The 20,789-nt window shown below is 47.7% G+C and overlaps 1 protein-coding gene across 7 annotated transcripts in view; it reads right to left on the bottom strand.

The window, feature by feature from the left end:
- Window positions 1–3,587: 3,587 nt before the first annotated feature.
- Window positions 3,588–20,789, bottom strand: part of POLD3 (DNA polymerase delta 3, accessory subunit) — a 35,546-nt gene continuing 18,344 nt past the window's right edge. For 2 of the 7 annotated variants that reach the window (XM_014522009.2, XM_014522007.2), the window contains exons 8-11: window positions 20,021–20,133; window positions 13,261–13,364; window positions 12,296–12,374; window positions 3,588–5,598 (exon numbers count right to left, since the gene is read on the bottom strand). In XM_014522009.2, coding sequence (XP_014377495.1) covers window positions 5,393–5,598; window positions 12,296–12,374; window positions 13,261–13,364; window positions 20,021–20,133 — 502 coding nt within the window. In that variant the 3' untranslated portion in view covers window positions 3,588–5,392. The remainder of the gene's footprint in view (window positions 5,599–12,295; window positions 12,375–13,260; window positions 13,365–20,020; window positions 20,134–20,789) is intronic. The other 5 variants (XM_025209378.1, XM_025209379.1, XM_025209376.1 and 2 more) reach the window with 5 other exon arrangements.

Below are 20,789 nucleotides of genomic sequence, written 5' to 3'. Positions count from 1 at the left end.
TCCTGAGCATAACCTCCCCTGCTGGCCCCTTGCAGATGTGCTCCTGGATAATTTTCTCAAAGAGCTTCCCCAGGAACGAGGTAAGACTAACTGGCCTATAGTTTCCTGGGTCCTTCTTCCTCCCTTTTTTGAAAATGGGGACCACATTGGCCCTTTTCCAGTCCTCCGGCACCTCGCAATGACCTCTGCTAATTCCCTCAGCACTCTGGGGTGGAGGTCGTCAGGACCTGCTGATTTGGACACATCCAGTCCCACCAGAAGCTCCCTGACTAGGTCCTTACTGACCCTGGGCCTGGCTGCGCCTCCCTTGGGACCATCGGGGATCCCAGTGGCGGGGATGACCTGGTCCCTGCTCAGAAAAATGGAGGCAAAGAAATTGTTAAATAGGTTAGCTTTGTCGTCTGGTGCGATGACCAGATTTCCAAGCGTGTCTTGCAGAGGCCCCACGTTACCTGGTACCTTCTTTTTACCCTCTACGTATTTAAAAAAGGATTTGTTATTCTTGATCCGGGTAGCTAGTCCCGGTCCCATCTCCACCTTGGCCTTCCTAACAGCCCCGCTACAATCCTGAGCAACCGAGGTATAGTCCTCCCTGGTGATGGCCCCTCCCTTCCATTGGGTGTACGCCTCCTTAGCTTTGAGACGTTCCCGGAAACTTTTGGTGAGCCATGGGGGCTTCTGAGCACTCTTGCCCCCTTTGGACCACTCTTCTTAGACTCCCAACTCCCCATCTCTCCGGGACCTCAGTGCCTCCCCAACTAGTCTCCCTAGCTCAATGAAATCTGCCCTCCTGAAGTCCAGGGCGGCTGTCTTGCTGCAGGCTTTTGCCACCTTGCGCTGGATGGTGAATTCCAGTAGGTGATGATTGCTGTCGCCCAGGTGGTCGAGCACCCGCAGTCCCTTCACCAGGTCGTCGCCCGTGGCCAGGACCAGGTCTAACAAGGCATTTCCCTTGGTGGGGCTGTGCACCTCCTGGGTTAGATGGAGGTCCTGTAACACGGCTAGGAACCTACATGAGCAGTCAGACCAGGCCAGACATAATAGCATGAAGAAAAAAAATCTCACTTCCTATCTATGATATACCGTGATCCAGCTATGACATACTGCTCCCATCACCTTAGCATCCAACTATCTTGATTTTTAACGTATATGTAAGGACACCCTCATGAGGTAGGGAAGTGTATCCAAGGGAAAGTAGGAAGACCAGAATGGAGAGGCTCTGATATACGGGAGAGCTGAGATTCAGAGGGTGCATCTACACAAGACGCTTAACTGCGCAGTAGCGTAGTTTACTGTGCAGTAAGCATGTGCGTCTACATGTGCACGTGCTTACTATGCAGTAAACTTCACTAATGAGTAAATTTGCTACCTGCAAATGAAAGTAGCAAATTTACTTTGAATTAGTAACAGTGTAGTAGTGCTTGTGTAGACACCTGCCCAGGAGCAAATTCCTCCCGGTGAGCTGTCCACCAGGGGCAGGGGATTGCTCCCTGCCGCTAGAAGCTGCCTGCTGCTGGGGCAGACTCCGTTGCTGAACGCCAGGTGAGGACTATGTCCCCTTGCCTTCGCAGCAGGATGCTCCAAGATCGCGATTAGGGAGCAGGGGACTGGGAGATGCTCATCTCCCAGTGCCAGTGCTGTAGTCAGTCGTGGAGTTGGTGCTGGGAGATAAGGGTCTTGTGGAGGGTCTACGCTGCTCTGCCTGCTCTCTACCCAGCTCTATGAGCTAGGAACAAGCTCTCCAGTCTGTTCCCCACCCAGCTTTATGCTTGTGTAGCTGAGCAGGGAACAGGCTCCCCAGCCTCTGCCCCATGTGTGGGGTCAGGGGCAGGTCCCAACCCCATGTCCCAATGGGGTGATCGAGGCACAGGGCTTGGAAAGAGCTGCAGGGGAGAGGCAGGTCCCAGCCCCCTGCCCTGATCTGTTCTGTATACACGTGACATGTGCCGACAGCACCGAGTGTGACACACAGCATGACAGCCAGATGCTGTATGCTCACAAAAGTAGCTGAAGCAGCAGCGAGCAGGGCCCACACGGCATACAGTGGCCTATATACCCTCAGCTCTCTGAAGGGACTTAAACCCACGTCTCCCCCAGCCACCCCAGAGGGTCCTAGGCACTAGACTGGACAGAGATGGGCTGGGTGGTTTTCACCCCTCTTATTGAAACCATGCCACTATGCAGGCAGTTGTACAAGTCACAGTGTGAGAAAAAGCCTGACTTGGCAGCCCAGCAGTGAGGTACTGCCTTGGGAAGGAAGCCCGAGTAACAGTCCCTGCTTCCAAACTGCTTATGCATTTTATTCAGCAGTGCATTAATGCAAAAGGTATAAGCAGGCTTGGGAGCAAGGATCAGGTCTTCTACCCTGCTCCTGTTAAGTGGCCTCAGCTGTGTGATTTTCCCTCCCAGTCCGTTCTCTCCGCCCCAGTAATCTCACATTTGTGTCTACAGTGGCACAGCTCCAGCAGGAGGGGTGGGGTGCCCTCGGCAGAGCCTTGCCCAAGGCCCAGTGGGTAGGGTACTTTCCTGAGAGATAGGAGGAGAGATGAGTTTGGACACTAGCAGGCTGAGAAAGGCCTAGACCCCAAGTCTCTCGCTTCTTGGGAAGTGCTCTAACCACTAGGCTATCACATACAAGGGGGATGCCATCTCCTTCTCCAGCTGGGTTTTCAACGAAAAGAACTCCCCTACCTCGGGGGTCTTCAAGAGGAGGCTGGATAGGCATCTGGCTGGGGTCATCTTGTCTGACCCCAGCCCTCTTTCCTGCCCAGGCAAGGGGTCGGACTCGATGATCTGTTGAGGTCCCTTCCGACACTAGTATCTATGAAAACCCAGTTCTTCTTCTGTGCCCAAAGGGATGACTCAGGTGTCCAAGTCCAGGAGAGTGTTTTGGCAAACCCCACTCTCGCACAGGTGCCCAACAATGGGCTGCAAGATGTGTCAGGTAAGTCGAGAAAGGGAGACCCAGCCCTGACCCTGGCACTTCCCAGTGGCTGTGGCAGGTGTTCCCAACCTTAGCAATCCCAATCCAAGACACCTCACTCTCCCCATTCGCTGTAGACAGAACGCAGGCCTAACCCGTGTTTGTGCACTCCACTCCTAGTGGCGCCCATGCAGCTTGCTGAGTGTTGCCACACATTTTCCTAGAGTCACTCAGGTCAAGACCCACAAAGGGACTGACCAACAATGGTAAAAGGAAGTGGTGGGGGTGGAGCCAAGAACCAACCCAAGGAACCAGAGAATGACAGCAAACACACCAAGACGCCATTCAGAACTTACAGGGTAACTAAGCCAGAAGATGCCCCTTTCTCCTCTGGGGTGGGAAGGGAAAAGCCAGTGCATGCATTTCCCAGCGCTTCACTGCATTCAACAGAGTGCTGAAATATTAAAAGGGGCTCTCTCTGAGCACCTTCTGACTTCCCAGCTTGTGTGCGCGCCTCGCTAATAATTCCCTCTGCGTTCACCTGTTCACATCCTTTGACAGTCTCCAAGATTCCTTATACATGGTGAAATTTATCTGAACGGTCATTAGAGAAGACTGGGAAGTAACACAATTCCCCAAGAATAAGCAGCAACAAAAGGTGGCAAACATTTACAGGATTTTATTGTTTAATGGTACTCTTCAGAATATACTTCCAAAGGTAACAAGAAAAATAGAAACATTGAAGTGCTTATTTTTCTGCAAAAGATACAAAAATTTAATACAAGGCTTCCCGTTCTCTTCTAAAGGCTGCCCCCATCGCCATTAAAAAACATCCCAAGAAGGTCAAACTGCATCCAGTTTGTGGCATCAGGCTCCATTTCTGATGTCTATGGATATGGTGCCACACGTCACCCGTCCCCATTGCTAGCTTTTTTACAGTCCCCTGTGGGGGAAAGCTGGGGTGGGGAAGGGGGAGTGTTTAAAGCAATTAAATGGAGCTCTCTGTTTTAATCCAGGTCACTTAACCTCAATTTATAGACTGCTAATTGTAGTAAAACCATTCACTCTGCAGCAGAAGCAGCTGCTGAGAGCATTTGCTTTCGTTTAGGTGAAGGAGCTGGTGATTTGGGGGAGTTTGTCGGGAGGCGCATTAAATTTCCATTGTTCAGCATCTTGATCTACCAACAGAAATGGTCTTATAGCAATGCCCGGATTAATTATAGCTTCTTTACTAATGCATCTAAAACACCTTCAGCCTGAGCACTGAACACATTCCTTGGTTCATGCCTTCACTCTTTTACTTACCTTTATGGAAACTGGCCCCATTTGAGACACTGAACTGAGGGCAGGTTTTCAGGGCATGCCCGGTGCTCATTCTGATGCACCTCAAAAGGGCCCTATTTTCCCAGCTGAGCACCCAAAAATTAAAAAGGTGCTTGAATTCATTAGTTGCTTTGGATAATCTAGACTTCAATACTTAGCACAATATCAGTTATGAGTTCCTTAGGGCCAATATTTTGTTATGAGGCATTTGGACAGACTATTGGACTTAAAGAAAAAAAACAACCCTAAATTGTGCATGGTATGTGCCCACAGTATTGGAAACAAATAGAAGCCAATGAGGAAGGAGTTGCCTATTTCTCCCATGCTGCCAGCAGGTACATTGACACTGTCATAGGGACAATCCCCAAACACAATCCCCACTGAGTCATGAGGCACCCACTTGCAGAATATCCAGGTCCTTTCCAGCCATGGCCAGCCCCCAGGTACGCTGCATCCAACTGTGTGGGAAGCCTTAATGATGTTTTTGCAAAGAGTGACAGAGCACAAGTAACGTCATGGTCTATAATTAGAAATCCAAGCACTTTACAGAGGATGTACTCAAGGAAGAAAAGATTAGGAGAATTTTATATGCAGTACGATGTCCAACGTAAGATTAGAAGAAACAGAAATAGAAAACTATTTACCAGTCTTGGGGGGGAAATCAAGTCCATTACATCCAGGGAAAGCTGAAGCAGATGTTCGGTATTCGTAACAGGTCCTTGGGTGCTTGCACATCACAGCTTTTAACTGCGATGAAGGTTTACACCAATGGGGAGGAGGGGAGAGAACAAAGTCAAAGCGATGTCATAAAATGACTGCTTACTTAGTCCATCTACCACTCGGGAAATGGGCTTTGGCACCGAGCACGTCAAAGGCCAGGCTTAAAATAAAATAAAAATGTCAGAATGTAAACAAGTGAAGCACCGGCCAAGCATTTGTCTCCAGTTTGCTTTTAGCTGTGGCTTTCTATACCGGGTCGTAGAGATGGCTGAAAACAAGCACAACGGATACAACATTTTTCCGGTCCGACAAGCTCACTTACATGGTAAGCAAGATATTTCACATCAGGAAAGCCTGTTGGCTGCTCTGCTCCAATGAGGACGTGACATCTCCCAGCTGCCCAGGGATTGAGGGGAGAGGTTCACCTCATTTTTTCTGGAAGAAGCCCATGATGGAGACTTGTTTATTGGCTTTGCTGGCAGTGGCTGCCCCTTTCTTTGGGCCCCTCCGGTCCTCCTTGGGATCCTTCTTCACAGGCGCCGTAGACTGCCTGTGCAGAGATGCTGGCTTTGCTTTAGTGAATTCCTCCTCGCTGTCAGTACAGGATTCGCTCTCAAAAACCTTTTCGGTCACTGGAAAGGGAAGGCATCAGGAACAGTACAGGTTAAACCTTTGCATTGGATCTCATGGAGGATAGCAACCTTCTGTCTACTTGGGGTCTTACGAGAACATTAGGAGGTCTGACCAACAACCATCCCCAATTCAAGGAGTGGTTGGGATGGGTGGAAGGGGTACAGTGTGAGCACAGATCAAGTAGCGATCTCTCTGCAGGGACAGTGATCTCACAGACAGACAACCCTGCCTCACTCTCAGAAAAGGCCAGTGTCCTCATGGCCATGGGAGATATCTAGCACAGGGAAGTGAGTCAGCTTGCCCTGGGTCTCATGGCAGCTCAGTGATGGGGCCAGAACACAACTCAGTCTCTGGAGTCCAACTCAGGTGCTTCAAAACACGAGCCAGATAAGCCTCCTTTTATTCCCAAAATAAAAGCGAAGAGAAAAGTGGGGAAAAGAGGCTGAATAAGCAGTTGTGGATGACATACATCACCCTTGTATTTAGGTCAGTGTTTCCTGACCAGGGTGCCAGGGCACCCTGGGGTGCTGCCAGATCCTGTGAAGGGTGCCATGAGGTATGAACAAGGTATGAGGAAAACAGCAGATAAATTAAGCAGATAAGCACAGGCTCAGGCTTGCCCCTGCCTGGATAATCCCCCCCCCACCGTGCAGACTCTCTGCAAGAAGGTAACGTACATTCGTTTTTCAAATCGGGTGCCACTCATTGCCCACAAGCTATGCAGGGGTGCCTCAAGTCCTGTAAGGGGTTCCTGGAGTCCCAACATTTGGAGAACCAGATTTAGGTCCTTAAGCCATGGCCACACTCATCCACAGATCATGTGCACCACAGGCAGGTTCCCTACGTCTCTGCTGTGCAGGGAGGAGCGATCACATCCATCGATGGGGCAACAGCTCAATTTCCATATACCATATTTTCTCACATACAATGCACACCTTCCCCTCTGCCAAAATCAGACCCCCCCCCCCCCCCCCAAATTGTGGGGCCAAACGCCCCCCCCCCCCCCCCCCACAAATTGTGGTGCATGTTTGAAGTGGTGAAGCAGTTTTCTTGACTGAAGAAAGAAAACTACTGGAGAGGCTGCAGCTGTCAAGGGGGCTGCCGTGTGTGTCTGCTCAGCAAACTGAAGAGGCGGAGGTTTATATCAACCCCCTCACAGCCATAGCTATCGGCACAAGCTACAGTGCTCAGCCCAACACAGCAAGCTGTTGGTAGTCTCTTGATGAGGCTTGTGATGTGGAAAAAAACACTATTTACAGGAATTTATGTAAACGAGCTACTTACGGTAAAGAAGTAACCGTTTTGCTAGTACCCTTTGCAAGGGTCTAGCCCCTATCCTTGTGTGACAGAGTAAACCCTCCTGGAAACAGAATATCCAGAAAGTGTGTCACTGCAGGAGACCGTTGGTCACACGAGGAAGTTCCTGATGCCACACTTCCTGGACACATTATGTCACACTGTCAGCCATGATTCTGCAAAAATGGGGTTTTTTGTTGGTTTGTTTTTTTACGTTCTGTCCTCCAAAAACCATAGGTGCATGTTTTATTTGGGGAGGGTGTTGTATGTGAGAAATGATGCCTCCAATGCCTCCAACCTTTACGGTGCCAACAATAGCATAGATCTTTGTTACAAAAAAGCCTAAGGTCGATTTGTAACAGACCTTAAGTCATCAATCTGCTCCACGCAGACCGGCAGAAGCCACCGCTGCCGCATTTTCAGACACTGACTGCCTCCCAACTCAGTAGCAAATGCTCCCACAATGACACAACTAAGGTCTTCTGTGTGGAAATGCAAGTTTTCCACCATTCCTTATGGATAACATGCTACTCAGACACCCTGGTTTGCCAGCTCCCAAGCACCCACAAATCTCACTGGGGTTGTTCAGACAATAAGTAAGGTCTAAACATGAAAGCAGACCTCACCAGGTGCTGCAAGTGTATGTCATTTCTGAAATGCGACAATGAGCTCCGCCTCTCTATATTACAGCCTCTGAGGGAAGCTCTAAATAATTTAGAGAGAGTTGTGGACTATAGCTACGTGGCTACTTTGTAGAAGGGTAAAAATCGTAGGAATCTGAAATCAGTCTTAAGGAAGGGATTCATTTAGCAACCCCATCACTGCTGTCAGTGCTGGAGGGTTGAGGTCTATAAAGCACTTACTAAAATGGATTTGTAGTCAACTCCAGTGCTAGAAGCAGTCAGCTGCTATACACTAATATTTTTGGTATTTTTCCAGTGAACCATTTTTCTTTCGCATCTGCCCTCTTTTCTACAGGTGTCTGAACTTCACCACTTCCAGAACACTGGCTCTTGGTTGTATCAACATATCAAAGCAAACAAGGTCTTCTATACAGGAGTGTGAAGAGAAATAAAATCTCATCTCTGTGGTACTAATCCCTGCTCCTTTGTGAGACTGGATATTCAAAACACATCTAGCAGCCTTAAGGAGCTATTTTATTCCTAGCTGACTCATTTCGCACCTTTGCTCTTTGCAGACTGTAACTTAGCCTGGGACATTTATCCATCTGTGTATAGCCACTTCTGGAGGGTTTGCCCTGGAGAAGGTAGCAGGCTGAAAGAGGTTGTCCATAAAACAGAGAACTAGCAACTGCAGATGGACCTTTGCTCTGCTGCTCTGCATTTCTGCAGCAAGCTGGTACACATTTCAATGCTGCTTTTCCAGATTCCCACAAGCAGGGATTGAAATTCTCTCTCAGGCCTGGTCCCAAGCCGAGTGCTTGGAAGGAAGAGTTTGTTAATCCTGAAAACATCCCAGGTGATGTCAGCAACCAACCCTGCAAGATCAGAGTTAAACAACGCCTGGCCCTTGAGCTTTTGTGCCACGCTGCTACTTCAGTTAGGCTGCAATTTCCCCCTGTCCCTGGAGTAGTGATGTTGGAGCAGCCGCAAGCATCAATGCAATAGTGTCAAAGTGTAGCAGCTTAGGGCTACCCCCTATCCTTATGGGACCTGGGGCTCATCTACACAGAGAAGTTTTTCTGGTACAACTCACGGGGTGAATTTAAACCAATGAAATTAGACCAATATGCCCCATGCTCTTAGGATGTAAACAGATGTCGCCTTTGTGCTGCCAGAAACCTTTTTATAGCCAAGCACACACATGTCCATGTCCCTTGTCATGTTGCAAATGCCCAAAATGTATAGCTGTGACATGGATGGAACGATTTTGTGGCTACTATTTTGCAGCCAACATGTTTGCTTTCAGGCAGGAGAGTTTGGGCTACCTGCACTCTCCAGCCACCCAGGGGAGGCAGTCCCCAGAAACACCTGCCTAGGTTCCACTGTTTCCAGGTCCACAGGCACATGTCGACACTCCAGTGTGGTCCCAGGACTGGGACTGTCGAACAGGTGGGTCCCGGGCTGGGTCCTCACTGCAGCTGGCTTTCCTCACTTACAGAGATGTAGCTCAGATTATTCAAGGCACATCTGCACAAGGAGGGAATGCATCACCCACTGTCCCACAGGGTCACCGGGCAAAACGATGGGCAATGTGCGTTTCACCCAATGAAGTGGATCTGCTGAGCTGGGACACATCCCCATGCAGCTAATCCGCTTTATCTGGCAGTGTCCATTTATATTTTATAGCCTTCGTCCAGCATAGGCGTGTCTTTTGGTTTAGATTACATCACTTAGAAAACAATTTAAGTCAAACAAAACCAGCACACATTACACTGGAGGAAGACTGTCCACAGAGGAATCTACCTGTAAAACCAAACCAGTGTTATTAAGTTCCCCTGTACGAAGAAGCTCTGATATACAGAAGTATGAGCAATCAATACAACTGACTCCATGCTATGAAGGTATGAGCTTGCTAAGTCTGCAATGCTAGTACATTTAATGCTGATGTTCTTCTGCATCTGGACAAGCCCTTCATAATAACCTCTCTGGGTAGCTTGTTCCAGTGCTTTACTATCCTAAGGGCCTGAACCTAATTTATGCCCGGTACCTACAATTCCCACCAACTTCAGTTAGACATTGCAGATGCTCAACATCTCTCAGGGCAACACCTCAAAGTATTGGACTTTCTTTCTAACTGTTGAAGTTTTTGGGCAGGTAGCAGCTAACATTAGGAGTTCAAGGAAGGATCTCTTTGCCCTGTTCAGGCTTATTTCAATCATTTTTTTAAAAAGGTATGAATTTCTTATTTCAGTGACTACAATGCTTTATATCAGCCTGAGAGGTCTGCAAGATATTTAACATTAAAATTACTAGGCTTGTGCTGCGAAGGGATGAAGAGAAACAAGACAACATGGTGTCGGTAAGAGCTGGCCTGCAAACTGGTGCACATTTTTGCTTTGGCATCGCAGTCCCATCTGACTCTCCCCTTCCAACATGAAGCCTCTTCCAAACGCACTGCAAGGGGGCTGCATTCCCCCCCCATAAAATTGTTGTGGATGTTCGTTGCAAACCAGAAGTTTGCATTTCACAAGAGACCATTTAAATTCATGGTTGAGGAGGTGAGGGGAGACAACCTTCCCAGTGCCAATACATTTGGGAAAGGCTGAAGAGGAAATACAAAGCAGGAATAGAGGCATTAAAAGATCATTGTGGTGAGTTCTGGAGGTGGATCTTATTAGAACACTTAGTTGTGGAGCAAACTGGAAGGGGGGGGGTGTTGTTTTGTTTTTTAGTAATATTTTCCTTCCAAAAAAAGTCTTAGCAGTTCATCTAGAGACAGGAGTGCAACACCCCATTAATGCAACTAGGCAAATCAAAGACCAGTTTCTGGACAAACCCATTTCCCTCTGACATAAATCCAGCATGAGAAACTGGTTAGTGTTCTAGCCTGTTATTTAGTGTTAGCTTTGAGGTTCTTCGAAAAGACATATAAAGTTCCTGGGAAACTTGCAAACATGGGACCCACTCCTCTACTTGAGCTGTTTGAGCTCCCTAACATCTACTCAAATCAAAGGAACACACTCAGCACACTCGGGGCGCGCACAGCTTCTCATCTAATTGGGCACTATGCATAATGGACTTAATGCCACAAATGAATACCATATTTTCCCATATAAACCATGCATCTTTTCCCCTAACTAGCTGCTGGAGATTCGGGTGTGCAAAATAAGCAAAGATATAGGGAAATTGCAGTTTCACTTTCATCAGGTAGAAGCTTAAGAGACCAAAAGTAACTCTGCATATGATCCACAAAGGGTGCATGTACATGAGATGTGTTAATATGCATTGTGGGAGTGCGCACTGCCGTGCATTATGGGAGCGTGGCTACATGTGTGCGCCCTTAATGCGCATTAACTTAGGCTAATCGCACCTAAATTTAATACCTGCAAGTGCAGGAATCAAATTTAGGTGTGATTAGTTAAAGGAGATTAATGCACCTGTAGATGTGATCTGCCACTAACTTTAGTGCCAGGTCTACCCTGCCACTGGTGGGCTGGCCTAAGCCTAGTCCCAGGGCCCCTGGCTGGCTACCCCTCCTGGCTTTAAAGTTAGTCCCAAGTGCTGGCAGCCACGTGGTCGGAGGATGGAGCTCCCCCAGTGGCCACAAAGGCACAAGGCAGGACAGGAGGAACTTGGGACTAACTTTAGTTCCAAGTCCTTGCACATGTAGACACCTGCCAAAAATTGCTTAATGCGTATTACCTTAATGTACATTAAATTTAGTCGAGCTTATTTGCACATGTAGATGCACCTAAAGAGCAATAATAAGCAGGCTCAGCTCCCTAGCTGCTGCTACTAAGTTACAAGGGAAGATCTTTTTTCTTCATTCTGCCTTTCAAAAACAGGGTGCATATCTTATTCTGGGATATGCTTTATGCAAAAATATATGGTAATACCTGCATCCACTTTTCCTGTCTAAAGCCGAGGGGTGACGCGTAGGGGGTGCACGTGTACCCCTTGCAAAAAGGGCGGTCCCTGATCCCCCCTGGCTGCCGCTGCTGGCAGTGTCTGCGGGAGCTCCCCGCTTACCACCGCCGCTGCGCTCCCACCGCCGCCAGTGCAGCCATGCCTCCCCAGCCGACAGCTGCCTCTATAAAAAGTTACTTCCTTCTCAAAGCACTCCTGTAGGGCAGGGAAATGGTCTCAGAGGAGATACTGATTCCTTCAGTGACCTGGAGCAGAGTCACATTTCAACTAGGGATAGAATTTAGAAGTTTCTGGGTTGCCCTGCCCTGTGCTGTCCAAGCCCAGAGCACAGAGAACCTCCTTTTCCCAAGAGGAAAGGTCCACACCCCAAATATGCTGTTTGCTACTCTGACCTTGTTGACTTGTGGTACTCTGCATTTATACCAAGTTCCCACACCAGGCAGCTCTGGAATGCTCTGATTACCCAAGCCAGCCAGAAAGTACCCCTGAGCCTCACCCTGCATTGGTGCTACCTCTTAGAAGGTGGGCGTTTTTTCAAAGGGAGCACAAGTGAATGAAGCATTTGGGCTGGCTACTGTGGGAAGGAAAAGGACGCAAGAACGAAAAATACTTAAGATGCTTTCTTATTAGCAGGATAAATCTGGTGACAATTCCACCACATTGTCTCTGGCTCCTTCCTTCAGGAGAGTGAAGGGGAAGGGCAGAGGAAACCTCAGAGCCCAGGGAAAGAAAAACAAAGGGATGTAGTGGGCATCTCCCCAAGGGCAAAACATGAGACACCACCTGGCTGACTCTCCAGTACAGTGTCCCTCCTCCCTGCTATGGTGGATGGGAAGTGAGCTTGTCTTACCCATGCAGCCTTCATCATCCAAAGATGTTTTGGATTTCAGCACACGCCTCCGCTTCCGTTTCTTGCCCCCTGTTGAAGCCTGAAGGATATGAAAGCAGCATGAGAGATACGGCAGAGGGCACGTACAAAGCTTTTAGGAGCATGCTGGCCAGGAGTCAAAAAACCAGAGTCCTGCGATTCAAATGAGGTCTGACTTGTTTTTAACCTGTTCTCCCCCTCCCAGCATGCCCTGTGGTTTGGCTTCTGCCAACTGCTAAGATTTCACCCCAGATCAAGACAAACCTAAGGAAAGAACAGAAATTGAACAATGTAAAAAATGATCCCTCCCTCCTACCCTGGGCACAGTTGTTATTGGAGTATTTGTGTGGGTCTACTGGGGTTCTGCTGCAATAAATGAACTGGGGTTACAGTGAAGCTGCCCACAATCGCTCAGATCAGAGGTGCTCTAACTTGCAATAAGACACTACCTTCTCCATGACACTTGCAGTTATGGGAGAAAGTCGAGTATTTTCCACTTCAAGAGAGAGAATTCCACTTCTGGCTTTGCCCATGACTCCCTGGGTCCAATCTGGACATCAGGAGTAAAAAAACCCAAAACAGTAATAATAAAAGAGCAGTACTCTGCTCAAATCCAGGCTTCAAGCCTGGGCTCTGTTAATTTCTACAGACATGAGAGAGACCTATTACTTGTTTCTGCCCAAAGACAGAATACTGCAGGCCTACAATGACGGCTTCACAATTCGATGGGTGAGATTTTTTAAATAGGCACGCTTAAGTTCTGCAGAAATGGATGTGGTGGTAAGAGGTGGCGGTATAACATGCTCCTGCAAACTGACTCGTGTGACGGATTTGAGACGTGAACTTGACCTAACCCACAGAGTTGTTGCTAGGCTTAAGGTTAGAAAGATATTTGGAAACAGTCATTAAAAAAAATTACATAAATGCCTATTGTCACCACAGCTTACCTTTACCTCAGTGGATGCAGGTTCCAGCCCAGCCTTTGGTGGGGGCTCAGGAGAAGGGGTGGGAGCTCTATCCTCTTGAGATATGGATGACGCTGGGCCATCTGCTGGGAGAAATGGACATATGGATGCCATTTGTGATAAAGCCCCGCTGTAGCCTTCTGACATTTAACACCTCACTTGTTAAGTATTTTATTAGCAAGCCCCAGTGCAAACTCTTCCTGGTTGTGAGACTACTGTCAGGCACACTTGTAACCATGATTAGGCATACGAGTAATTCAACTGTAAAACGTGGTGTATACCACGGTTCCCCATGGCGTCAAGGAGAAGAGTATTCTTGGCATCTGTAGGCAGGAAAATCAGGCCACTAACTTTAGGCACCAAATCAGGAACATTTTGGTGTCAGTTAGTTGCTATATATTTGTTTCAGTCACTCACCCACTAGGAGGCAAGGTGACTTGCTTAGAGGTTACATGGATCTAGAAACCAGGACTCCAGACTTCATATTCTTAGATCCACGTATGACTGGGATAAAGCTACTTATCTCTTCTCCTGTTGATAAAAACAATGCTAGGCTTAGCTCACGTGGGTGCTAGGACGGACATTGTTTATCTTGGATTAAAAAGGAGTTTCAGTGCAAGTTACTACTATTAACTCTAAAGAGAGGCACCCTGCCCTTGCTGTAATCTTTATACAAGTAGATTTCTTTATGCCATGAAACTTTTTACAGCTTTGTACCAGAGAACTAGTGGTAACACAGTCTTGTGATTCTAGATAGGGCAGAAACAGCACTAATGCCTCATGGCTTAGCCACACAAGGTCAGAGAGAAATTACCAAGGCTTGTAGCCCTGTGCAAGATGTGGAGGTGGCTGTGAGTAGATGGGAGACTGCAGCGTATTGGCACGCAGGCAGAGGAGAGGGGCCTACTTTTGTTAAACAGGCTAGGTCCCGACTTAAATGGCTCTAAAGAGTCTCCTCCAATGGAGGGGAAATTGCTGTCGTGGGAGGCTTCGAACAAAGAGAGAGTGCAAATAACGTGGGGGGGGAGAGAAATGCATCTGACCTATTGTTTAAGAACACTAGAACTGTTGGACCAGGGGTGCAAAACAGAGCACTTGTTTGGCATCACCGCCTCTCTGCCTTGGCTGGCTGTGGAGCAGCACTCATAGCGTATCTGTAACGTGAATGCTGGATCCGTAACTACCCCAGCCGATTAGGTCAACGCTAAGAGTTATGATTGTGCCAGGCGTGTGGCCAGCTGACCTTCAAAGGTTAAGCAGGGCTCAAGTGAAACAGCGGTTGGCTGCCAATGCTAAACAATAAATTATGTTCTTCGAACAAGGACTCAACCTCCTAACTACAGCAGCAAGCAAGGCACAGAAATGCGCACAGCGAGTGGGAGAGCATGCTTCGCTACTGCACCTCCCTCCCAACAGCGGGCACCTGGCAGGAGTCGCACACAAACCAGAAGCGGGTAACTAGCCCTTTCTGAAGATGCCTGCTGCTGAGGAGGGACTAAGTTCACTGCTGGGTTTTGTAGGGTGAGAAGCTGCAGACAGCTGAACATCTTCATGACTTACAGCAGGAGGCTGCAAACCGTGGCCCACAAGGGAGCCAATTTGACCAACCTACAGACATTCAGTGGCGGGAGCTCTCCTCGTGCTGCCATTGGGAGAAGTGGCAGCGGGGGGGCCAGCCACTGGGTCATTCCAGCCTGCCAACCGAAAGACTCACATGTAGAGCCTGAGCCATTCACTGAAGGCCTGCCACAGAACTAAACCTATTACTGATGGGGTTATGAAAAAGCAGGATTGAAGAGTAGGAGTGGCTTCATCAGGGGATCTGGAAAAAAAAAAAAAATGTACTGGCAAAAAACATTAGCTCCTGGCCTTCCTTATGCAGAGGGTGCTGAAGCTTTCTCCTATATGTTACCCTATTTGAGACTCCATGGTTGTTTTCAGCCTCGGCCAAAATGCAACCCCAAATCTCAGTTCCTGGCAGAGTGCTTTCCAGCTCTTCTCCCCAAGTCAGAGCATCTGTGGCTCCCATGAGTGCGGCTGGTTCCCTACTACTCTCTCCTCTTCTCTCTTTCCTTTCTTGCTGCAGAGAGCAAGATACGGATCAATGACTTGAAGTTGCAGCAAAGTAGGCTTCAGGAAACCTCCTTCATTGTTAGAGTAGGGAGCAGCGGAATAGGTGCCCGGGGGGTTGTGGACTCTCCATCACTGGAGGTGTTCAAGACAAGGTTGGACAGCCATTGGTTGGCGATGATCTAGGCATAACTATGCCTATCTTCTACTGTGGGCATTTCCTGTGCTTCTAGTTTTTTTTCAGATCCCCTGATGAAGGATCTTTTCTCCCTCCTATTGCTACATTCTCAGACACACTGGGGTGTTGACTGGAGTCAAGGCTGGGGATCTTGACTGGGGAGTACCAATCCACCTGGTGGGACTTAGAACTTGGAGGTTCCTGGCTAAAAGGTCTTGCCCCTATACTCAGGGGCAGACCAACTGCTGCATTTGGAGTCAGGAAGGAATTTTACCCCTTTGTCAAATTGGTATGGACTCTGGGGTTTTTTGCCTTCCTCTGTAAGGCAGGGCACAGCCTCTTCCTGGGATCTCTCAAACGTATTTTAAACAGGCTTTGCAGCAGCAGGATATTGGCCACTGCAGTCCTGCTTTACCTATGTAGCTTAGGGTGTGAGGTCTTGGGCTGTATCAGGGTTGACTGCATAGATTTGCTAGATTAGAGAGTGGATTTATATAGGATGTTTTGGATAGGGCTGATCCTGTCTCAGGCAGATGGCTGGCCTAGATGACTTCTAGAGGTCCCTTTCAACTCCACTTCTCTATGATTTCTCTTGCATTAATTTGTTCAGGCAGCCAGGCCCCCACACTGTATTAATAGAAAATAGGTGGGAAGGGTCATCTGGTTCAACCCCATGCTTGAAGCAGGATTTCCTCGGTCTAAACCAGGGGTGGGCAATTATTTGGGCTCAAGGGTCACTTAGGGAGTTCTGGTGAGCTGTCATGGGCCAACTCAGGAGCTTCCCACCCATTTTCACAACAGCTCACCAAAACTCCCTAAGTGGCTCCACACCTGGCCCTAGCCCTATGTTGTCACCACCCAGCAATCCTGGGGTCTTCATGGAGACCAGCTCGGGACCCATGTGGGCAGGGTGTGCTCAGCCAGGTGGAAGGGATGGGGCTGCAGGTGGGCAGGAGGGGGGCAGGACATGTGGCTGGGGCTGGACCTGGGATCATGGAGTGGTGATAGTGTGGGGACAGGGCCTAGGGCAGAGCCACACACACTTGCCCGCAGAACTGGTGCCCATCATAAGGACATGTGGACAGCAGATTGTGGCTCTGCCTTGGGCCCTGGTTCCGCTCTGTTGCTGGCCCAAGATCCCAGCCCTGGCCCCACCTGCCAATCTGCTCCCAGATGCTGCTCCCCACCTGCCTGCGGCCCCATCCCATCTGCCCATCCAAGTGTGCCCTGCCTGCAGGGGTGCCAGCTGGTCTTCATGGAAACCCTGCCCACCCTTTTTGTCTAGCACTCCTGGGGGTGGGTGCAGGGTAGACGGGCCAGGGTGCTTGGGCAGCAGGGCCAGGTCCAGCAGAATCTGTAACACTAGCAGCGACAGCCAGGAGCTGCCACAGCTGGGGCTGCTAGGAAGTGGAGTCCAGCCGCTGCACCACTCCAGCCCTGCTATACTCCTGGGGGTTACAGGACCAGCTATATGCACCACAGCCTGAGCTGCTCCCTGCGTCTGGGCCAGGTGGGGCTAAAGGCAGGGCAAAATCACTTCCCGTGACTCGCATACAGCACTCCTGCTAATACACCATAGTATGTTATTAGCTTTTTTGAAACATTATACTGTTGACTCATCCTCAACTTGCAATGCACTACAATTCCCAGGACTGTTTCTGCCCTACCACAGCCTAGCCAGCTGTTCCTCAATTTGTATTTGTGCATTTAACTGTTGTATCCCAAGTGCCATACTTTGCATTTGTCCTCATTGAATGTGGTCCAATTTGTTTCAGACCACTTTTCCAACATATCAAGGTCACTTTGAATCCTAATCCTGCCTTCTAGAATGTCTGCTGCCCTGCCCAGCTGGGTCTTATCCACAAATTGGCTACGAACCTGTTCAATTCTGTCCTCCAAGTCATTTGTGAAGATACTGAACAGTACTGGACCCAGGAAAGGCCCTTTGGGAATTCATCTTCACACCTCCTTCCAGTCTGACATTGAGCCATTGATGACTACTCTGAGCATGATTTTGCTTCCTGTACTGGAATGAACTATGATGGTGCTGGCACTTTTATACTGATATAACTACAAATACAATGGAGAGAGTCTTGCCAAGACAGCAAATCTTTCTAGTGCAGACAAGGGCTTAGCTGAACCAAGGCTAACCCAGTTACATAGACAAGGCCTAGTCTGAAAAAGGAGTTATGATGACATTGTTTAGAGCAAGTATCTTTTAAACTAAATTAGGAGTTTGGATTCAAAGTACTAGAGAAAAATGTATTTTTGTTCTTATGTTAATTCATACTGAATATATATTATGTGTTACTGCTGATCACATGTTGTTCTTATCCAAATACCCCAATAAATAACTCCCCCCCCAAACCTGCTTCCTTGTTTTTATCCTGTTATTTATAGAAGGCCCTGTGGTTAAACATAGGTATTACTGTTTTGGATTCAAAACTAAGTGAGCTTAAGTAGCCTTCAAATTAGCAGGGCAGGGCAATGCAGGGCAAGTCTTTCAATTCAAATCATTCAGTTATTTCAATGCTGAAAAAGCAAAAACAGAAGACAAAAGAAAAAGCTGCATTTTAAAGAACAAAAGAATAATGAGGCTCACAATCTAAGAACAACTCACACCAATTAAATGATTCCTGCAACACAGGTGGATGTGACTGATTTCTGTGAACTGGAGTTGGGGGATGGAAGGGAAACAGCATTATGCCAAGACCATTTACAATGCCCACAAACTACGTATTCATACTGGATAGTGGGGCAGATGGACTGCTGATCTGAGTTGGTGGCAATTCTTATGTTCCCAACTTAATAAAGAGACTCTGCTGGTGCCATTTTTAGAGTAAAAAAAGATAAACAGAAGATACAAACAAAAGGAGAACAATTTAGAGCAAGTTACGGAGGCCAGGACCAGACGAAAAGAATGTCTTCATCCTTGGGACAAGTCTCAAGACAAATGAAAGCCCAGGGTACTGTATTCAGCAGATGATTCCAGGCAAATATTCAACAAGAGACACCAGAAGAGCTCTCCACAATGAAAAGTGACACAAGTCAGAGTACACAGCAAATACGATCCTGCAGTGCCACAGGACAAGACAGACAAAAAGAGACCCAATGAAAGTGTGGGCTACAGCTACACAGCAATGCAATGGTTTCTCTGCCAGGCTGTACTTCAAAAGCAAAATAATGTATTCAGCTCTGCTCACCCTAGTTACCAGAACAATACTGACCAGCTACAGAATTTCAGAGGAGCAATGAAAATGCTCAAGGGACTAGTTGGGCCAATTTTACTTTTCCCATTTAGCCTATCTATTTTGTGGTGGTGCAAGAAGCTGCGACTAAAATGGGCTAAAGTTAAGACATTGATGGTCATGAACAACTGCCCCAGAGATGTACAAGTCTGTGGAACAGTTTCACAAGAGAAGTGTTGTGATGGAAGCCCAATCATATGAGCCATTTAAACCCAGTCTGGACAGAACAGGAACAAAAAAAAACAGTCCTGCCTTGGCAAGGAGATCAACAAAATGATCTAATGGGTCTGTCCCACTTCGAGCTTCAACTACATTCCCTATCCATTTTATAGATAATCCTCAAACACGGCACAATATGCAGCAAACAAAAAAGGATCAACTGTTCTGGACGCCATTCCTTTGCCAAGATGACCTATTGCCTGCTTTACCTTTCCCTCCTGCAGCTGCGCATTACACTGCTGGTTTTAATTATTTGTCTACAATGACCTCCAAGTTCCTTTTCCAATCAGCTTGTTGGATGCCTGCTCCATTTCACACATATTCCCTAGCTTGGTTCCTAATTTATTTTCCGGTTATCTACATTGAACGGCATTTCTCACCTCAATTATCCAAATCCTTTGGAATCTGGCTGCGCTGTTCCTCATTATAGCCCCAATCCTGTAAAGCTCTGTGCGCCCTCAGTGCCTATCAAGTTCAGAGGGAGCTGAGGACAAGCAGCACCTCGCTGAACCAGGCTCTATTGTTTTGCCTCTAGTTCCTCTAATTATCTGTATTCTTGGAAGTCTTGCTTTCAGTACCGTTGGCCAAACCATTTCTATAAACAAGACGAATAATACAGATCCTAAAACTGACCCTTGGGGTACCCTATTTATGACTCACTAAATAAGCTGGTTATGATCAGTTACTACACTCAGGAGGGCGCTCCATCTTTCACAGGATATCAGAGCATCTACTTTGCACAAGTCAAAGCAAATGGCAGCCAAGGAGAGAGCCAGATCTGAGATAAATTACAAGAAGACCAAAGTTATTTTGAGGCCGCAAGTTTGTACGTTGAAGTAGCTTGCAGGACAAAACACGAATAGTGCCAACAGCAGTCAACTGCATGGATTCTGGGTCCACAAATACCTCTGAGTCTTCCAAGTCATTTCCTCTGTTGTCGACTACAGCCTAAAGCAGCTACATGGTCAGAACCGAAAAAAAAAAGAATATCTGGTAGCCTTGACCTTTAGTAGTCATGCCCTCTTACCTTCGTTGTCACTACTGTCGGACTGAGGTTGCTTGATTCGCCGCCTCTTTTTCTTCAGATTTTCAGCCTCTTTCTCTTCCTCATTATCTGACAGATCTACCCTCTTTGCTCTGCTGCCATGAAGGAACAAACGATCAGGATCACTTTTTGTACACTTATGAAGATGACAGACAGTTACGAAGATTAAGGAAATTAAATACCTGAATACAACTCCACAACACACATGAGGTTAAGTAGATGTACAACACATGTACATGTGTATACTCCCCCCCCCCCTTTTTTAAAAACACATCCTTTCACCCAGTCCTGCTTCTTTGTACGCTGAAGATTTCTTTACCACCCCCCCCCAGATCAGCATGAACAGAGCTTTGCTTGGTGGGGCACCTACCCTGGCCAAGGGGGTACCTGGCGAGAAAGCATGTCTAATCTTGTCACTACAACACAGCCTTCTAAAAACTAATGTCCCCAACAGAATCGCTTAGAAGTTCTTTTGATAGACTCCTCACCACTGACTATGAGGTAGTGTCTCAGATTCCTGGAGCCATTTTTAAAGACTACTGGAAAAAAAAATAAAATAGCTTCTTTCTTCTTTTTAGTACTGGCGAGACATTCCAGACTAACAACCCTGGAGGCTGTAGATCTTTACACATTCATAGAACAGGTATGACCAAGTAGCCTTCCCTATACCGCACTGCCAACATGCAGTTTCCCAATTCTTGGCTTCTCAGAGGAGACTATCAACAAGGAGGCTAGTTTGCACCGGCTGTGA

Source organism: Alligator sinensis, unplaced genomic scaffold, assembly GCF_000455745.1.
Source record: "Alligator sinensis unplaced genomic scaffold, ASM45574v1 scaffold594_1, whole genome shotgun sequence".
NCBI lineage: Eukaryota > Metazoa > Chordata > Crocodylia > Alligatoridae > Alligator > Alligator sinensis.
This window is presented reverse-complemented; position numbering and strand designations above follow the sequence as displayed.